Source organism: Botryllus schlosseri, chromosome 2, assembly GCF_051294905.1.
Source record: "Botryllus schlosseri isolate E-star chromosome 2, Bs_hap1, whole genome shotgun sequence".
Classification (NCBI taxonomy): Eukaryota; Metazoa; Chordata; class Ascidiacea; order Stolidobranchia; family Styelidae; genus Botryllus; species Botryllus schlosseri.
Window position 1 is genome coordinate 2,672,567 of NC_137237.1, and position 21,005 is coordinate 2,693,571.

Below are 21,005 nucleotides of genomic sequence, written 5' to 3' on the forward strand. Positions count from 1 at the left end.
TTTTCGCGTGAGTACGACAGAGAAAATCTTTATTTTTCAACTGTGCTAATCAATGGGTATACATAACACAAATGCGACTGAGTCAAATGTAATAGAGGGATAAGCGAGGTATATACTGGAAGCTCGACAGAACAGAACCATCAATACCGAGCTACCCGAGCAAGTAGCATCTTACTACAAGAGTCGTTACCCAAACAAAACCTTTAGATTAATTACCGCAATTATAAATGTAGAGAAACATCAACAACAAAAGCTCACAGAATCATGGTAACTGATTCCACGGGCAAGGCGGGACAATCATGGCAACAATTTATAACCAGTATAGTTGAAATGTGATGCAGTGTTGGGATCAAGTCACTACCTTCGAGTCACGAGTCATTTCGAGTCATTGCACATTTTGACTCGAGTCAAGTCAAGTCACTCGATTTTTGGAGGTGACTCGAGTCAAGTCGAGTCAAGTCAAGTCAAGTCACGAGTCAAGTCACAATTCAAGTCAAGTTGCCTTTTCGAAGTATGAGGTATGATTACGTCATTGCATTTTGCTAGCTGTCTGAAATACTGATTGCGTCGTCATAGATTTTGAACAGATGAACGAATATAGGGTTGAATATACACGCGAGAAGGCATTGTATCGCTCACATATACGTAAAATTGCTGATTGCATAGCCTCAGTTTATAATTACCAGCCGAAATAGAGAATAGAGAAACGAATTGATAAGATGCAATACATTACCCATTTACAAACTGATATGATACAATTCGAGCCTGCGCCAGTGGCTGAGGACTATATACACTATATTCAACGTCAATTAATAAAACAAGAGGCTTGGTTAAGGTAAGAACAAAGAACAGAAATAGACATTTTGCTATTAAATTACTTTACTATACCAGTTTACGACAACGTAAGCTGTAAGCTTCGATAACTTTGTTTGTGGTCAATTTATTTGTGAGATTACAATGGAGGCTCAGTAAAACGCACGATCATTGAATGATTGGTCGCTCTCACGGGTTACACTAGCGTTTCTCGAACAATCCGAAGATAAGCAAGATACAGTGATTTTTATCAACACCTATTACTTGATGACTTGAAATTGACTCGTGAATTTTGCTCCGAGTCACGAGTCAATCCACTTTTCTGATACGACGAGTCAAGTCAAGTCAAGTCAATTTAGAAAGTGACTCGAGTCAAGTCAAGTCACACGAAAAAGGTGACTCGAGTCATCCCAACACTGATGTGATGACACGTCCTTCAAAATGCCATCTCAACTAATAATAGGCTATTACTTTCACTCGGCCTGAACTCAGTTCACGCTGTGAGTTCAATTGATCAATGCACCGGAAGTCGGAACAAATTCATGAGATTTTGTTTCCTTGATGCAAGCCACACAGCTATATATCTATTACTTCTTCTGATATTATTCGTTCTCCTGTAGTATAATTGCATGGTTGACCGTCCCATTTCCATTGCTGTCCTGTCAATGCTTCAAGCTTTCTGTTGAAAGATTCGTAAAATATTCGTAATTTACCGCAAGCATTCGCTGTCCCTGATGTACAGTTCCCTTTGAATGTTCCTTGCCCGCTATTAACGTCGCATTGCAGTCTAGGAACGTCAAAATTTGTAGCACGGACTTCACGGTGTTCTTTGTACCACCACGGACGCAAACAAAAGCTACCGGTTCCTGGATGTCGCGCAAATGAAGTAGCATGCAACACAACTGGAATTGACAGAAAGCGTTGGACCGACTCAATGTGGGAGCCAGGATCCTGTTGAAACGTGTCGCCATTCATGATCATAATTCTCGAAAGAGTAAATACATCCATCCACCGCCGGATATATTCAGAATACAGCCCAAACGCATATATGGAAAGCTGCTGACTTGCGTGTATTTTGCTTCTTATTTTATCCGAAACGCGTTTATTGCCTTGAAATATGTTCTTTACTAGCGACAAGTAGGTCTGTGCGTGTTCAACAAAACTGCGCTTTGCCATCCCCGACTTTTTCGCTCTCTGAAATGTTGAAGTTCAGTATACTTCCACTAATCGAGGCACATTGATGTGATATACATATATGTAGGGTTGTCATAAGTCCGAAATTTCACAGTAAAAACTGCGTCCGGGAGGAAATTCTAAAATATGCCGAAATGTCCGGACTGTCCGGAATTTTGAACTAATTTTCTTGTCAATTGTTCCAGTAAAAGTGAGAGTATAATATAATAACATAAGCACTTTTGTAAGTAGTTTAAAATAGACGAAACCTTCTTGAGTACTCCAAAAAAGAAGACTTAGGCCTACTACGTACTGACCACCTCTATAGGTAGGTAGCAGAGATGAGCGGATTTGGAATTTCTATTTCCTAATCCAATCCAAATCCGAACCTTAAAAATCCAAATCCTAATCCGTAACTTTCTCATATCCAAGTCCATGTCCAATCCTAATCCGATTCCAACTGGAAATTCAGAAAAAGTGCTAATTTATGCAAGGGAGGGGTTAGAAAATTTTCTTTCACAACCAACGATGCCCTTGATTCAAGATAACTTAGTAATCATAAGTAGCCTACATTAATAACTGATCCGAATAAAGTTTGTCGCCATTCGCCACACGACATATCAATCTCCCAGAAAATAGGTAAATCCAATCCAAATAGTAATCCGTTTAGAAAAAAATCTCTAATCCTAATCCAATCCAAATCCGACAAAATTTGACAAATCCTGTTTTTTCAAATCCTAATCCTAATCCATGCTCATCTCTGGTAGGTAGGTTATGATAGCTATCAAATTATTATTGATGACGAAGATGACACGATGATGATAAAACATGCACGTCCGTACATTGGATGTGTAAGCGGAAAGAGCCCTTTTCACTGGATCACAGATGACGAAAATGAGCTTTACTCCTGGACAGTCACGATTGATTATAGATGGAAGATTTCTCATGGGGGCGTAGAAATAGCTAGCTGATGATTCCAGTATGATCTCGTCTGCCGTTGCGTTAAGTAGAGTGGACCTGCAAAGTACAACAGGGATGCGGTCGCGGGTGGCGTAATTGTGTTGATATCGCCCCTGATCAGTGATGAGTCGGGTTGGTATTGGCGACCTTGGCCTCTCTGATATAGAGTATACACGTAAAAGCGTGATCTGGTAACAGTCATGGACAATTAGATAATTCTAGTTGTCTAAATATACTAAGAGCGAACTGTCGGTAATCTAATTATGAGCTAATTAGCGAAATGTTTCCATGCTCTCACTATGATTTCAATCTAATTCCTGGTTTACATGAAAATGCTACACGAGAAATGTTTAGTGCGAAACGAGCCAGGCTTGGTGTATAGAGACTGCTTATGAGAAATGAACTCTGATTTGGAATGAACTGAACTGGGTGTTTATTGTATTTCCGTCTATTTCGCAATTTAATCAAATTTGTTGTTCAGATCATTCAGTAATTCAAATTTAAAACTAGTTCGGGAAAACTGTGTGGATAATTCCAATTCTAATATAGTTTGAGAAAAGTGAATATTTTATAATTGTCCAACTCTGCCTGGTAAATTGCTGGCACACAATCACTTTCCGGTAAGAAATATATTTTCACAGTTTACAAAATTAATGCTTCACTAATTTTGAATCAAAGCTATTTGTCGATGGCCTATAATAGGAAACATTATTGCCCCCATTTTAGGTTATATTACATGCCACACGTTTATATGTTTACTACATGTACAGTACATGATCAAAGTTGACTTTCTTGTTAATATCAATCACAAACACACTTATCAGTAATATGTTTCAGTTTCTTTTCAAAGTTTTATTCAATCTCGAGCTGGAGAAAGTAAATTATGTGATATTAGACCAATTTAGGGAATGATATCTTTAGCAAAATTGAAGCATCATACAGCGTTACAATCCTTATGGTACACCTATATACGTTCTATTTCGTATTATTGTAATGTACCGATACCTATAGTATCGTAAATCTCGTTTACGATTTCTTGTATAGAAGTTGGTCGTGGTTTTCGTATATCTCACGAGAGGATGGTGATCCAGAAAAAATGTAAGTTTATCAGCCTCGCATCCAGCTGCTCCAATCACGATCACGTCGGGTGTTCGACTATAGCTTTTCTGAACCAGGAATAGAGGAAAACAACGTCTGATTTGCTTTAGAATCCACATGAAGGCCTACTTACTTTCGTCGTGGAATTTCTGAGAATCTCCAATCGCAATTCGATTTCCATTTGTATCTTCTTCCTGCGAAACTCTGTCGAGAAACATAGCAGTTTTGTACATTGGTATCACTAAATAATCACAGCCCGATTAGTAGCTTAAAATGCGCCTAGAAATGTCCGACACGTGAGAGTTTATGGCAATGATTCCTTGCCCATGGTCCACGGAACGCTATGAGGTTCTCAGGAGGGCAAGACACGCGTGTAACTCATGTGATTTGTGATAATACGCCCGTCTTGACCATCATTGCTTGCAGTTAATTTGGCGCGATAAGTAGTCGAATTGTGACTGTTGGTGTGCTATGTCGTGTGCAGTGGCGTACTTAGGGTAGGTTGGGGTTCAAAATGGAAACCATGTCCTTGGTATCACGTATCATTGCGTTTAGACTAAGTGATTTTCGCACTGGGGGACGTGAAAGCATCTGAGAAGAGGTGCAAAGCCACCTGAGATAAGTCATGTTTCTTGATCAAGGAATGAGTTTAATTTGTGCTGAAACTTCCACATTTCAACATTGGAAAAAATCCTAATTATATTTCGATTTTAAATGTCATAATTGCGTTGTATCATCCATATACTGATTCTAGATTTTGGCTGATATCGAGCCTTCCATTAATCTGAAGATATCGCTGAATGAAGTGTTACTGGTGAATGCGTATAGCTATTCTCCTAGGGTTGCATTTAAAAGAAACGATGTTTTAAAACACTTTCTTTAAAACATGTTTTAAACAGTGTTTTAAACAAATACCTTTAAAAAAATGTGTTTTTTTAAGTTGTAAAATTATGCCATAATTACGCAAACAATTTCCAAAAAACATGTTGTATGGGCCTACGGACAATTATACCACCCCATTTATCCGACGTATATCGATATGGGATGGTTGGCACCCTCAGAATAATCGGTTCAACAGTTATAGTACAGATATTCCGTCAAAGGCACTATATTTACCCTATATTTTCAATTGTCAATGTCAATGTTAATCCATTATGGCGTCACAATTGAATATTTATGACGTAACTTGAAAAAACAAAAAAAAAAACAATAAAATTCATGTTTTAAATTAGGGCTTTGTTTTAAACATGTTTGTTTTTAATTGATTTTTGTTTTAATGCAACCCTATAGGTGCCGTTTTTTTTTCATTTAGCTTATGGTCAGGTACGTTTAAGCAAAGCGCAAGTGGAGCAATAGAACGGATTAGGCACCAAGACGTAACACCTCGCATTTCTTAACTGGTATCTTCAAAAACCACTCTGATTTCGATGAATGTTCATTCTATTGTTTTCGTTTTGTGTGGAAATCATATTTTGATGTCAGTCAGTCAGTCAGTCAGTCAGGCTTATTAATATTTTTATCGTTTCAAAACATCACAAGACTGCGATACAATGAAAAGATAGGAGGGTGTCGAAACAACTTGGAGTAACCATTAAGATCAGACACCCACCTTAGCCTAGGCGAAGTAAATAAGAGGCATGCACACTGAATGAAAAGTAATGCAGAGAATATAAGACGCAAGCGACAAAATGGGGTGGCATGTGGCGGATGGCGAGGTCGATGTTAGGTCGTGGTCCGGTAATCCTGAAGACTGTCTAGTATGTATAAGATGTCTATAGTCAAATGTTTACTGGGGTAGATTTTTCTTTGAATGACCCAACGAAAACTTTGTGTTACGCCAGGGCCGGGCAACATACGGCCCGCGGGCTCGCGACGGGATTTTTTCCGGCCTGCGGCCCCAGTCTGCCGAGATTCCCCACTACTTGCTTGAACGTCAAATTTTAGTGACTGTATGTTATTATATACGTGTGTGCGCAGCGTACGCGAGTAGAGCTTACGGGTAAGTTTGTCGAAGCGAGAAGACTTGCATTATTGGCATTAACCATGTACTCTACCCTAATGAATTGATATCTTGGTAAATATGGGATACCGGGCTTATCGAACGCCTTGAAATCCTAATTAAGGATTGCACCATAGTGTCCTATATGGTGTGCACGCAAGTAAATCTCACGGCTTAGTGAAATTGGTCTATACGTCACACTTTACATTTGGCTAAAGGCAATTTGACGGTATTTTTTACCGGCTTGCCGAATATTAAATTAGATAAAACTGGTATCAATAGAAAGCTACCGAGGTACTGATTGCAAAAAATATATAGATTTTATTCTGCTATGGGCCCTGGAACTCAAAAATCACCCTCGAATGTTGCATTTTAACGGAGTTTGGTATTGTGACGCATCCATTCCGTCTGAGCAGCTCAGGAGCAAGTGGGCACGAGATAAGAGTGAGAGTGTGAATGCTCAATTGGTTGCAAACAATGGCCAAGACGCTTGCGGTTCGCGCTGCTTTCACTTGCTCCCAGAGGGCATGATTGCGTCACAATACCAAATACCGTTACAATACAACATTTATATTTGCGCAATCAGTACCGCGGTAGCTTTCGATTGGCACCCGTTTTATCAAATTTCGCGATCGGCAAGCCGGTCACTATAGGACACTATGGTGGCACCGTGTGTTAATTGATCAGTAAGAAGCAGACATGGCGTCGCCTGTATGACAATGCTATTCTCAAATCTACATTGTCTTCGTCATTATCGGCGAGAAATGGCTTTGAAGTGACATTGCTGTCGTTAAAATACACTCATTAAATACGATTTATTCCGTGTATAGTGGTAAATGGGCGAAGAGTGTATCGATTCAGCAATCCGGCCCGCCAAGTACTTGATTTTCCTGTATCCGGCCCTCCGACTGGAGAAGTTGCCCGCCCCTGTGTTACGCGAAGACTTATAGATTACCATAGGTTGTTGTTGTTTATGGTATGCATGGTGTTTATCGACTACAGTCGACTACAATGGTCATTTACACCAGGCCGACAATTCTTATTTTTGATTCCGTAACTGCCGACTTGCGGTAGCACCAGCACCGTAACTGCCGCACCCCAAACCCCCCAATTGGGGGGGGGCGAGCTCGAAGGGGGCCCGAAATTATTTCGTGAATTAGCATAAATCAGAGTATTTTTTGAAAATTTACGCAATTTTTTCAAAATTTTTAGCGCTGCGCGCGAATTCAGGTAGCCATTTCTATTTATTATTGGGTATTGGGCCATTACCACGCCACGACCCACCAAGACATACAATCAAGTTTTAGGCCATATAACATGCGACTCCAAGAAGTGTGCCAGAACGATCGGCAACGAGAAAACCTTGGCCGAAAAGGTCTATGCCCTTATGATGACCGAAGACTTCGTTATATATACAAAATACATATAGGTTTAATTGTCCATAGGCGCCTAAATGACTGGCGCCGAATGTTTCTGTCTTTGCAATCTGAACCTCACAAGACAAATACCATCCCGCTGGGAAAAATTTTATGCCAGTGAAGAAATACCAATTTGAAATCGTGTGCGTCTCTTAGTTTAGAAGCCTACGTCTGGGCGATTCTATATTTTTTGATATAGCAGACTGGAAGTCACGAAATAACATCATCTAACGAAGTCATATCAACGGGTCCGCCCGCCCGAAGATGTTTAATTATTATTTACGGGCCCGCCCGTTTTCAAGACACTTCACTCAGCTCTACCGGTAAATCTAATTACGTGAGTAGAGAGGACAATAAATTGATAGCATAATATATATGCAATCGCCGATCTAATTGACCGATTTTATCATAAATTATCGAAAATTTTCGCGCTTCGTGCTGGCTCACAATAAAGTACAGATGATTTCGTGACAAACGCGAACAACGTGATGGAGGGGTCGTTTCATCAGCCAATGGGAGCCCAAGACCCACGTTTTTGGGGGCCTGACGAGGTGCTGTTTCGTTCCTGCCAACGGGTATACGCCCGAAGATGTTTAATTATTATTGAGTGGTCCTACCTTTTCAAACACACCTCACCCAGCTCTACCGGCAAATCTGATTACGTGAGCAGATAGAAGATCCAAATTGATAACAATATATATGCCATTCCCGATCATACTGACCGATTCAATCATGAATTATAGAAATTTCCCGCGCTTCGCGCGCATAGGCGACAAAAGCTTGTTCACTAAATAAACTCCCAACCAATACGATAAATAGCGGTAAACAGGGTATCGCCGGAGGGGGGTCTGGGGGCGAAGCCCCCCAAAAGTTCGGTCTATAACCCTATGGGGGGCCCAAGACCAAAGTTTTTTTGGGGGGCCTGACGAAGTGCTGTTACGGCCCTGGGTAGCACGGCCCACTTCTAGGCTTTTTGTAAGACACCGCTTGCGCGGATGAGATGGTGAGAAGGAGCCTATTACATCCAACACGTAAGCAGGAGTTCTAGAGTCGACCTCGGTCATATTCGAACCCACAAACTATTGGTGTTGGTGTAGTAGCTGTGGCTTATACCATAGGGTTACCATAGTTGGAAATCTAAAAAGAGGACACTTTTTCAGAATTTTCAGACTTGCAAAGCCGTTTTTCCTTTCACATTTTCAGGTGGTTGACTAAAAAAAGGTCATCTCCGGCCTGAGCGTTACTTCGGTGCTGATTTACGGTATCTCAGTCGATTTTGGCCTTTGGCCGTAAATTTCACCGAAACTCTCAAAAAAGAGGACAAAATCTCAAAAAAAACGGACAAAAGGGCGTCTTCCGAAGACGCTTTCAAAAAGTCAAAAAAGAGGACAAATCCTCTTGAAAGTGGACGTATGGCAATAGCAACCCTATTATACCCCTACTATCTCTCCACCTTTACCGTAGGTGTTCCACAAGTTAGTAATGTTCAAAACCACTGATTTATGGGAATGTACTAGCTTGCATACACTCTAGATCAGAGGTTCTCAAACTGGTGGGGACTGGGGGAGGGGAGGGGGGCTGCGTGAAAGCATCTGAATGGGCTGAGAAGCTGCGGTCAACTGAAAAAAATCTCGTTCCCCGCGCGATTCACCTCCAATTCATACTTATTTCTCTATATATAGTCCGAATCTTATATTTTAAAATTCTCTCATCAACAGTCATAACATTCCATGCCATTAAACTATCCGTTGGGGTTTCTAGCATTCTCGTTGCATTTTGTGATATGACGATAAAAGGGGCGCGAAATGTTTCGCCATGGCAAAGGGGGGGCGTGTCCAAAAAAGTTTGAAAACCGCTGCTCTAGATCCAACCCGAATGTACGCAACTCCGTTCAAATGTTCTTGGATGTAAAATATGAAGGCGTCGTAGTTGGCTATAGCCTACCTTCGATTCGTAACCGTATCCGGTGATAATCTTTGACTTTCCTCATTCTCCCGCGATCTTGGTGTACCTCCGCGACATAGACCAATACCTGGAGACTAACCAATGTCACCAACACTACCGCGCATATATGGAAGAATCTCAAAGAGAACATGACTGACGAAGCGACATTTCATCTGAATACAGGATACAGATTTTTTTATAATTCGGAGAGACATGTCGCTTCTAACGGATGGAAGACTGTAACGCGCTATATTCAGTGTTGCTATGTCCTTATTTCTAATGTTTGTCCCTATTGTGAAGCACGATGACATAGAAAACTACATCTTCCAATCTTCCATATTAATAAGATTTGTCCTTATTTTTGTTCTTTGTCCGTTCAAAGTGATTAGGACTGGGCAAAACTGATGACTTTTCTTTATAGTCATCACCGCGCAAATTGATTTTTAACCGTCTGTTTATAAATGCTAGGCTACTCTCAGTTTTTGGCTGACTTAGATTCATGTCGTTGACAGAGGTGGACTCCAGAATTCCTTTCTAAGTGTTGGTGGTATATTTAGGATCCTCCTCGCCATGTCATCCGTGAAAGCGGTGTCTTATAAAAGCATAGACCAGTGGTTCCCAACCTTTTTGGAGGTCGGAGTCGCATTTCAAACATCAGAGTATATGGGGCCGCATGAAAACGCGTAGGCGACTTATAACGAAAATTTAAAGGTGGCTTGCCTACTCCTGGATCTTACCATCCAGTTATTTCAAAAGCATGCACATAGACTTCTTTAGATTCTATATCGGTTATTTAAGCATTGATGAGCGCAGATATAGGCGAGTGCTATACATTGAAATAAACTGAAAATACATATTGTTCAGGGATATATAGAACTCCGGGATGGCTGACTGCGTCAATTGCGTCATCGTGGTATTACCTAAGTAGGTCCAGATTCGCGCATTCAGTTTTGATGCACGTTCTGGTCAGCCGCTTCATCTGTGTGTAATTTTAAGTTTTTGATAGCGGTAGAGGCATATTATCCATGTTTATGTTCTTTTATAAAGCTAGAGGTTAACCAGGTTATGAGATGTTCAGGTAGTCTGAAACTTTGCTGTATTGGCCCTATCCCTTTTGCAGCAATTTACCGGTATACCGGTACGGTCATTTGCTCGCCTTCGGAATATCTCTGCTTCTGTAGTATCTTAAGTAACATGTTTTGCTGCGTTGATAATCGTGAGAAGATAACAGAATGTAGAAAAATTTCCAACGTTAACATTGATATCAGCAGTAGGATTTTGATAACGCCTTGCGAGTTGCGGTATGTTTTTCATTACTTATGTTATGCGATATTCTGTCACCATCCAAGGCTGTACATTGTACAAGTACAAGTGTACATTTACACTGTGCCGTGTCGACTATGAAGGCGACCGTTATCAGGGACTTCGTCTGTTAAGATCTTGTGCTATAGATTAACATGTGAATATGCGGGTTGTGCTGGTATTGCAGGCTTATTCCAGATAATTGCTGGATTATTCCTAGTAAGAATTGGAGCCACTGAGTAGACTACCGGTATGCAAGATTCAAGAGGCATTTCAATCAAAGATAACCAAACATTTGAATCTAATACAAACACAACACGTCAAGGTGGTTGCAGTTGCAAGTGTCCATAACAACTGTTATAACAACTGTTGAATCCAATCTCTTATTACAGATATTATTCATCAGTTACATGTCTGATAAAACAAGGCAGGCATATGTTTGTTAACGAACGGCACCTTGATGCTACAATACTGGAATTATACTTCAACAGAAGTGCACTGATGTGAACTGCCAATAGCCGACTCCCAGAATATGGCCAACATTTGCTCTTACTGAAGCCTTGAAGATGCCCACTCGCTTGAATGGATAAGCCAACACAATCGTCGGGACAGGATACGACCCTGAGATATGGCCTGTCTTTACCATATAAACACTCATAGCCTATAGGCTATAGGCCTATAGGATGAAGGAAGAGAAAACTCGGAAGATTTCGTCAAATCGTCGCAATAAAGCATGGACCTCTCCTCAGTCGGCCTAAGGTAAGTTTGGCTGATTCTAGTGATACGGTATTAAATGAGGGATTTACAATCCTGATGTGGTTGAAGTAGTCAGCGTTGCTGCTCAAGTAACAGTCATATTCCCGGGGCGTACTGGTATTTAAACTTCCTCAAGTAGCAGTAGAAAGTGAAATGCCTGCAAGGTACTTTGAGTTTGGAGAAGGCTACTTCAAAATTACAAGATGTATCTTCGAAAATAGGCAACACCTACTTGAGTATTGCAATAAAGTAGAAGTTCTTCACTACTGACCAACTCTACATACATCTATACATATTCTTAAGGTTAATTTGTGTCTCTAAATACATCATTTGTTCATTTTTGTTGCAGATTCCAGAAAAACGAACGTGATGTTCCATCATTTGCATGACATCAACAGTGGATACTGATATATTATACTGGGCACATCCCTTGAATTCTTGGCAGAGATGGCCAAAATCTGAATATTTGGATCTCGTGCCTCCTTACCGAGATGTTTTTTTTAAACATGGAATCATCTATCGCTCTATCGAAAAATCTGCAAGACGATGATACTGAATATTTCTCAACTGACAAATGGCATGAAATGCTTCAGAAGGCCCTTTGTGATGTACCATTAAGCCGATGGTGATAATTTCTTCACTGCGGTCATGAAACTATTTCTAGGTGAACAAAATATCAGCTGAATTCAGCAACTGGGTCTACTGAATGCTTCTCAAACTGATAATATGTTACAAACCTCTACCCTCCGAGGCTACATTTGAACCAGTAGGGAAGTATTAATGGTGTGTTGATTTCTTGATCAACTTACATTGAGTGACGTAGAAGATGACAATGCTGCTATCACAATTTCGAGTCCTTACAGGCCGTGCTATCTTTTCGTTATTGGAAATGCTCCATGGTAGGGTTGCATTTAAAACAAACGGTGAAAAAATTATGCCATAATTATGTAAATGCTTTCCAAAAAACATGTTGTATGAGCCTACGGCCGATTACCACCCGATAGCCGACTAATAACGATATGGGATGGCTGGAACCCTCAAAATAGTCGGTTCAACAGCAATAGTACAGATATTTCGTCAAAGGAGCTACATTTTCACTATATTTTCAATTGTCAATGTCAATCCAATATGACGTCACAATTGAATATTATTGATGTCATGGCTTCAAAAAAAATAAAAGTATGTTTTATACAAGGGCCTTGTTTTAAACATGTTTGTTTTAAATGCAACCCTACTCCATGGTAATTGTGGATTAACACGAATTGAAATGGCTGATTTAATCAATCCTATTACCCCCCCCCCCCTCTTCCCAGCTGCACGGTTTACGACAATGGCTTGTAAATAGGCAGATGACGCTGATTTAATTCGTTATTCACTTTGTTATTTATGGCCTGATGCAGATTATATGTGTAGAAAATAAACTCATTCATGATTTACTGAAGTTCAGAGTTGTATCATTTACTTGGTTGGCTATACAACAGTGTCATACTTTACTTGGTTGGCTATACAGCAGTAAGGTTGAGATATGGGAAGAATCTCTAGCTTACTCGCTAACTATTCTGCAAAAGGTCGAGGATCATTATTCTAGAAACAGCTGTATCGCTAGCTTGCAGAAAAGTGGATATTTCGAGGTAGATTGCAGGTAACTTTTTGGACCTACTTAGGTAAAGGCCAAAAAGAAGTCAGCCATCCCGGAGTTCTATATATCCCTGATATTGTTATGTTTGTGCATTCACGTTTTAGTGTCGTACAACTATTTCTTTCTATAGGACTAGTAATTACCGCCAATCATTATTTCCTCGTGTGTCGTGCTTGTATTTATACCCTTTTTGTCTTCTGTTCTCTGTGGTCTTTCGTTTAACTGAACTCTGGATCGTGTCGCCTGTCTTAAAGTCATACTGCTGTTAATATACTGATTTCATATTGCAACCTCGTCGTATTGAGTTATTGTTCAAACAAGATCAAGAACATAACAATTGGTGTCAGAAGTCGGATTCATAGTTATTTCTGCGACTGAGATTCATCATGCGGAGTCAATCATATTGAAGCTGCTCGAGAAGCAGCAGGCAATGATGGCGAGTCTACATGAAACCATGGCCAATCAACAGGCACAGCGTCAAGAAGATATGGAGCAGCAAAAAGCTCGGCACAGAGAAGATTTGGAGCAACAACGCGCACAGCACAAAAAAGAAATGGCGCAGTTAACGCAGAGGTTGAGTCCCGGTGCGTCAACATCTGAAGCTACCGCTCCCAACTTTGATTCGTTCATCAAATCTAAGGAGAAATGGGACCAATTTCTGCAACGATCCATCACCTAGCAATTTACGGCATTTCCAACATTGAGAAGAAAAGAGCGTGTCTACCCTCATGGGTTGGACCAGAAACGTACTCGCTCCTGCGTAATTTGTTTGGTGATGCTGATGTCAGTGCGCAAACCTTCGACGCGTTTGACTGAGAAGCTGTCTACACACTTCAAGGACTCAATACATGTGCAAGCAGCCAGGTACGAATTTTACAATTGCAAAATACAACCGGGACAGTCATACGCCGATTGGATCGCTACTCTACGCGGAATCTCCAAGGATTGCAACTTCACATGCTCTAGAGATGGCTGTGATCAGAGCTACGTTGATGAGCTAATGCGCGATCTCATCATTAAAGAAACGCCGCACGCGGATGTGAGACGGCATTGTCTAACACAAACCAATCCATCCCCCGACGACGTTCTCAAAGTAGCCGCAACACACGTGAGAACGCTGGAAACCGATAGGGTTATCCAGGGCGAGAGTAGCGGAAAAGACACTTCCATCATCAACAAAATGACGGGAAGTAACAAAATGACGGGAAGTTATCAGAAGGGGAAAAAACCTTCCAAATCCACCCAAGGCAATTTCCGGAAAGACTGAAATCCTGCAGCCGCTGTTTCATCGATCACCAGAGAAAATACTGTCAATATCGAGATGCAGTATGTCAGAAATGTGGTCGTAAAGGTCATATCAAACCTGTGTGCATGTCTACCAAACCTAGTATCACGCAACAGGTCACATCCATCAATTTCTGCTCAGTGCCGCTCCTCTCCTTCGACATCGATCAACTATATCGACGCGTAGGAAACCAGCTCTGGATCAACTCCAGCATCAACGGCATTCCGTTGCCGACACAGTGGGACACTGGTGCACCCTCCGCCATGGTGGGATTGACTGGGTACAAAACTTTGGGCTCTCCGAAACTCTCCGCATACCATTGCTCTTTCGTAGCGTACGGCGACAAGCCTTTGAAAGTGAAAGGTATTTGCACTGTAACCGTGCAGGTGGGTTCCGAAGATCGAGTTGGCTTAAAATTAGTAGTTCTCGAGGAACACCGTGGGCAAAACATTCTCGGTCTCGATTGGAGCGATGCTTTCTCCATGACCGCTAAGGGAACGTATTTCCTCGCTGATGGTCGAATCGCAATCATGTAATACTATTGACATTTCTGATTCGAACGACAAATTGGCATCTTTTCAGTCCAAATTTCCCTCTGTTTTCTCTAATGTATTAGGACGATGCACCAAGACAAAGGTGACAATTCACTTGAAACCTAATGCCAAGCACGTATTTAACAAGCCACGTCCTTTGCCTTTCGCAAGACAAATCGCTGTTCAAACCGAATTGGATAGATTAGTCAATCAAGGTATTCTGGAACCAATCAATTACAGTGATTGGGCAGCACCAATTGTTGCCGTCACCAAGTCTAATGGATCAGTACGCATTTGTGGTGACTTCAAAGCATTGAATCAACAGATACAGATCGATCAACATCCCCTGCCCTCCTTAGATGAAATCCTTCACAAGTTACAGGGTGGTTGTATTTTCACGAAAATTGATCTTGCCGATGCTTATTTTCAGCTAGAATTAGATGATGATGCGAAGAATTTGTGTGTCATAAACACGCAATTCGGTCTTTTCCGTTATCGACGCATGTGTTTCGGAGTCGCATCTAGTCCCGCAAATTTTCAACGCTGTATTGATGCCATGATCGCCGGCTTACCCGGTGTTGCTAGTTCTATCGATGACATAATCGTTACTGGCATTGATGAACGCGATCATTTTCGCAACTTATCGCTACTCTTTGAGCGCCTCACCGAATACGGTTTCACCGTTAACTTCGCGAAATGCGAATTTTTCAAAAGTAGTATCGAGTATCTTGGTCACATAATTGACAAGGATGGCAAGCGCCCGTCTAACAAATCCGTTGAAGCAATCAAACAGTTGCCTAATCCTCAGGATGTTCGCCAGCTACCAGTGTTGGGATGACTCGAGTCATGACTTGACTCGAGTCAGACTCGAGTCACTTTTTCGTATGACTTGACTTGACTCGAGTCACTTTGCTAAAATGACTTGACTTGACTTGACTCGGCGTATCAGAAATGTGGTTTGACTCGTGACTCGGAGCAAAATTCACGAGTCAATTTCAAGTCATCAAGAAATCGTTGTCGATAAAAATCACTGTATCTTGCTCGTGTTCGGATTGCTCGCGCAAGGCTGGTGTAACCCGTGATAGCGACCAATCATTCAATGATCGTGCGTTCTACTGAGCCTCCATTGTTCTCTCACAAATATATTAATCGCAAACGAAGTGATCGAAGCTTACAGCCTATACCTTGTAAACTATAGTATTGTTTTATTGAAATTGAATTCGAAAATAGTTTATATAGTTCTCAAGCATTGGTGCAGGCTCGAATTGTATAATATCAATTTGCAAAAGGGTAATGTATAGCACCTCATCTGTATTTTTGCTGGTAACTATAAACTGAGGCTGTGCAATTTCTTATACGTAGTTTATTAGTTCTACATATATGTGAGCGATACAGCGCCTAACTTGCGTGTTACTTTCGTGCGTGCGGTTCAAAATCAATGACCACTCAATCTTTATTTTAGACAGCTAGCAAAATACAATGACGTGATCACGCCTCATACCTCGAAAAGGCAATTTGACTTGAATTGTGACTTGACTCGTGACTTGACTTGACTTGACTCGTCTTGACTCGAGTCACTTCCAAAAATCGACTGACTTGACTTGACTCGAGTCACCTTCGAAAATCAATTGACTTGACTTGACTCGAGTCAAAATGTGCAATGACTCGAAATGACTCGTGACTCGAAGGTAGTGACTTGATCCCAACACTGCCAGCTACAGGCATTCCTGGGCAAAGTCAATTATTATCGCGCGTTTATTCCTAATTTCACGAATAAAGCCGCAGCCTTGTACCGTCTTCTTCAAAAAGAAGCGGAAATCATTTGGAATACGGACTGTGACGCAGCTTTTCGCATTCTCAAAAACGACATAATCGACACTACGCAGCTAGCTCATTATGATGTGAACAAGCATCCCATTTTGTCAACGGATGCTTCTCAATTCGGAATCGGCGCTGTACTCTCAATCGAGCACAATGGCGAAGAGAGACCGATCGCGAACGCATCCAAAACGCTTTCCGATTCGCAAAAATCCTACTCTCAAATAGAGAAGGAAGCTCTGTCAATCATTTACGAAGTCACTAAATTTCGTCAATTCTTGTATGGTAGAAAATTTACGCTCGTAACGGACCACAAACCGCTTTTAGCTATTTTCTCGCCAGACAAGAAAATTCCTGTGATTACAGCGCAACGCTTACAGCGATCGGCACAGCGATCGGCACTAACGCTCATGGCTTATCAATATGACATTCGCTATAAACCGACTAATCAGCACGGAAACGCCGACGGTTTATCTCGCCTACCAAATGGTCTGAGTTTGACGAACTGGAAATTCGTGAAAACGCGAAGATCGTTCACGCTATTAATATGGCATTCGATGGCTTACCGTTAACTCGCAATGAAATTCGCGACGCGACGCTCAAGGACAAAACCATGAAACTAGTAAAATTATCTGTCACTCATGGTAATTGGATTCCAAAGACGCACATTGATGATTTTTCTTGGTTTTCGACTCGCAAACATTCGCTTTCTCTGCACGAATAGTCATGCTCAATATTGATGGTTTTCATCGCGTAGTAATTCCGCAGTCACTTCGCTCACGAGTCTTATCATTGTTGCACGAATGACATTGGGGTATCGCGAAAATGAAGCAGATGGCTCGACGTTACATCGCATGGCCTTCCATTAATCGCGACATTGAAAATATCGATAAGAGTTGCGACGCTTGCCGTAAGGTAATGAAAGCGCCTGATCGTCAGTATCGCGAATGGCCAAAAACTTCTGAAAGCTTTGAACGAATTCACTTGGATTTCGCAGGTCCAATGAACAATAAAATGTTTCTTGTCATCGTCGATGCGCATTCGAAATATCCTTTCGTTAAAGCAATGAATGTCGGTTCTACCACAACCTTGTGTGTGGTCAACGCTTTGAGGGAAGTCTTCTCTATCGAAGGCTTGCCCATAACAATTGTCACGGATGGCGGGCCGCAATTCACATCGAATGAATTCGATACGTTTTGTTCTAATTTGGCAATCAGCCACATCGTATCACCGTCTTTTCACCCTGCCTCGAACGGGGAAGCGGAGCGTTTCGTCCAGACTTTAAAAGCTGGATTAATAAAAAATTGCGACGGGGGAAAAGATCTCAACTTCGCGCTCCAAACACTTCTCGCTACGTACCGATGTGCACCGCACCCGGGCATAGACTGGAAAACGCCTGCTGAGATTTTACACGGTCGGCAGCCGCGCAATTTGTTAAGTTTGTGCTCGCCCTTCGACAAATCGAAACCTGTTACGCCTAGACAATCAGTCGCTCATTTGAGATTGGTTCCTCGGTTTACGCTCGTAGCTACCGACGCGGACCAAAGTGGGTTGCTGGCGTGGTGACGGAAATAATGGGCCGCGTGGTGTACATTGTAAAAACAGATCATGGGTATTGTAGGAGGCACAAAAACCAACTCCAACCACGCTTGATTTCAGCTGGCAGTAATACAGCCATACTGGAAGTTGTTCAACCTCAGCAACCTCAAGTTGAGCAGCCATTGGTTAGGAATAGGGCACAACGTCCTGCAGCTAATCCCGCCCGTACGTCGGGTAGACGTTATCCTCTTAGGAATAGGAATCCCACCGATTTCTATAGACCTACGTAAATGTGGGCAACCTCTCAACTTACAGGGGAGGACTGTTATGTTTGTGCATTTACGTTTTAGTGTCGTACAACTCTTTCTTTCTATAGGACTAGTAATTACCGCCAATCATTATTTCCTCGTGTGTCGTGCTTGTATTTATACCCTTTGTCTTCTGTTCTCTGGTCTTTCGTTTAACTGAACTCTGGATCGTGTCGCCTGTCTTAAAGTCATACTGCTGTTAATATACTGATTTTTTCACATTGCAACCTAGTCGTATTGAGTTATTGTTCAAACCAGATCAAGAACATAGCACATATCATCGCTACAACACCGCTATATGATAGTTCTTCGGTCTTCATATACATTCCAGCAATTAATGCACACGTTTGCGAGGGATTATATGTCGAGTAATATTGGACTTATTACAAATTATACTTGACTATGAGCCGTTATTTTGATGTTAGTAAAATTGTGTCAAAATTTACTTTTCACAGAGACGATATATAAAGGTCGGTGACCAGCAGAACTCGAGATATATCCTTGTCTGACGGGTAATCAATAATCATCCATGCGTTCGACGATAATCTGCAAGAATTCTCTTTCCCAGTTTCGGAAGCGGCCTTGGACGGTTTTAAACATAACTATATCCCTCATTTTACCATTCATATACAGACATTTACTGTACCTATTCAATATTCATAGAAACAAACACCAAATGTCGCCTATTATATTTTGTGGCATATTTAGAGGTCAATCAGAGCCGCAAGAAGGCTACCTTGGAGCCGCATGCTTCTCTGAGAGCCGCGGTTGGGAATCACTGGCCTAGCTAGACTGATTGTGCATTGTGATTTGTGACTGTTCGGTATCAATTGAAGGAATTGCGACTTTGCAATTTACTACAGCCTCTATTATATTACCAAGTTTTACTGAATGTCATCGTCGGAATTTAACGAAGTTTGTTCAAAAAGTCGTCCCTATCTTTCACATAACTTGTCTATAAACGCTCTGTATAGGCTACTTTTAAACAGTTTTTTATAGCAGTTGCACCATATGCCGAGTAGACCATACAATTTATATTATGACACCATACAAAAATACGTTTCACACTTCTAAATAAATGTAAAGTTTGATTTTATTTCTCTAATCTAATTAATGGAAATGCGCCCAAGTTCTTTCATTTCGGAATTAAGACATGAAATTCGAATGTATCTGGTGGACGGTCAGTAAACTTGCCGCGAACCGGCGGTTCGGAACCACTCATCTCGGAACCACTCATCTAAACACCTATTGCAGCTGGTCCTAGTCCCAGTTTCAGCAGTCTAGCTTCAGTTTGCCCGCTGTACAGTTGCAGCGTTACCAAGAGCCCAGGAATGTCGGCAGAAGAGAGCAGAATATAGGATCGACAGCGAGAAGATTGCATGCTGTCACTAGTATTGGCATAAATCCACGGAATCATTCACCAATGACTTTATGTCAATGACTTAACCACCTTGACAAAATATGAACACGAATTGTATGTTTACCGATTCCGCGTACGTAACTATTTCAGTATACGTGATTTTAATCATGCGTTTTGATGTCACCCAGCGACAATAGATGATCACGAGTCTGTTATTATTTCGAAGCATTACAGGCCCCTTTTATTTCTTTCAACTATTGTTGCACGCTAATGATAGTATGGTAATGTTTCTGATCTATCACATGATGAGCTGGAAAAAGCTCTAGCCTTCCTAAGCATCCGTATCCTACCTCAAAGAAACTTGTCTTTCGCTAAACTCATGATGTGTGTATGAGACAAACTACATCTGGAATGCCTTGGTACCAGATAGGCCTAAACTTATAAAACGTGATAAAGAAAGACTACATCAAAATTCGTTTTTCTCGTTCGTGTACAGAAATCAATCGAAAGATATTCCACAATAACGAAACACTAACAACTGTTTCAAGCGTGATTTTCCAAATGCGATGGTATTAATGAAGGCGCATCACACAGGATTCCCTTCTATCTGAATCATAGGTTTTGTAAGGACAATATTTCGGGGGACTAGCGAATAACAGATCCGTAAATATTACAATATGCAGTTGAAATGAATATATTAGGTTTGCAGGTAGATCCATAAGGTATATTATTACCGTTTATATCCACGTTTGTGCTACGTTATTTTCATTGCATATTCGAAATGTACCTTAACGTTCCATGTTTTAAAAAACCTTTGGCGTCATACGCCGTTTTATCCATAATATTAGTAATAATAAACTATTACACTTAGTCTATAAAATCACAGCATAACTTATGTAATTATTCATTTTCAATTATCCCTACCTCTAACACCTTTGCCAATTCTTCATATACCGCAACTCTGCTATCTAACTCCTTCATGCATTGCATATGAATAGCAATACGATTCTCTAACCGACATTTTTAAAGTTTTCTTCAATCTCTACATTTGCTTCCCGGG

At 41.1% G+C, this 21,005-nt stretch overlaps 1 protein-coding gene across 1 annotated transcript; it reads right to left on the bottom strand.

Moving 5' to 3' along the window:
- LOC145432995 (heparan sulfate glucosamine 3-O-sulfotransferase 6-like) lies at window positions 1–12,779 on the bottom strand. The gene is made up of 5 exons (XM_080309865.1): window positions 9,406–12,779; window positions 4,178–4,248; window positions 3,952–4,112; window positions 2,829–3,003; window positions 1–2,007 (listed from the first exon to the last, which is right to left on the bottom strand). Exons 1-5 carry the CDS (start codon window positions 9,554–9,556, stop codon window positions 1,390–1,392), a joined length of 1,176 nt encoding a protein of 391 aa, XP_080165991.1. The 5' UTR covers window positions 9,557–12,779; the 3' UTR covers window positions 1–1,389.
- Window positions 12,780–21,005: the final 8,226 nt, after the last annotated feature.

Excerpts from the sequence above, each read along its gene's own strand:
- LOC145432995 (XM_080309865.1), bottom strand. The coding sequence starts at position 9,556 with ATGTTCTCTTTGAGATTCTTCCATATATGCGCGGTAGTGTTGGTGACA. Across the intron at positions 4,249-9,405 it reads GATACGGTTACGAATCGAAG|AGTTTCGCAGGAAGAAGATA; the intron begins GTAGGCTATAGC and ends GTTTCTCGACAG. Across the intron at positions 2,008-2,828 it reads TTTCCGCTTACACATCCAAT|AGAGCGAAAAAGTCGGGGAT; the intron begins GTACGGACGTGC and ends TCAACATTTCAG.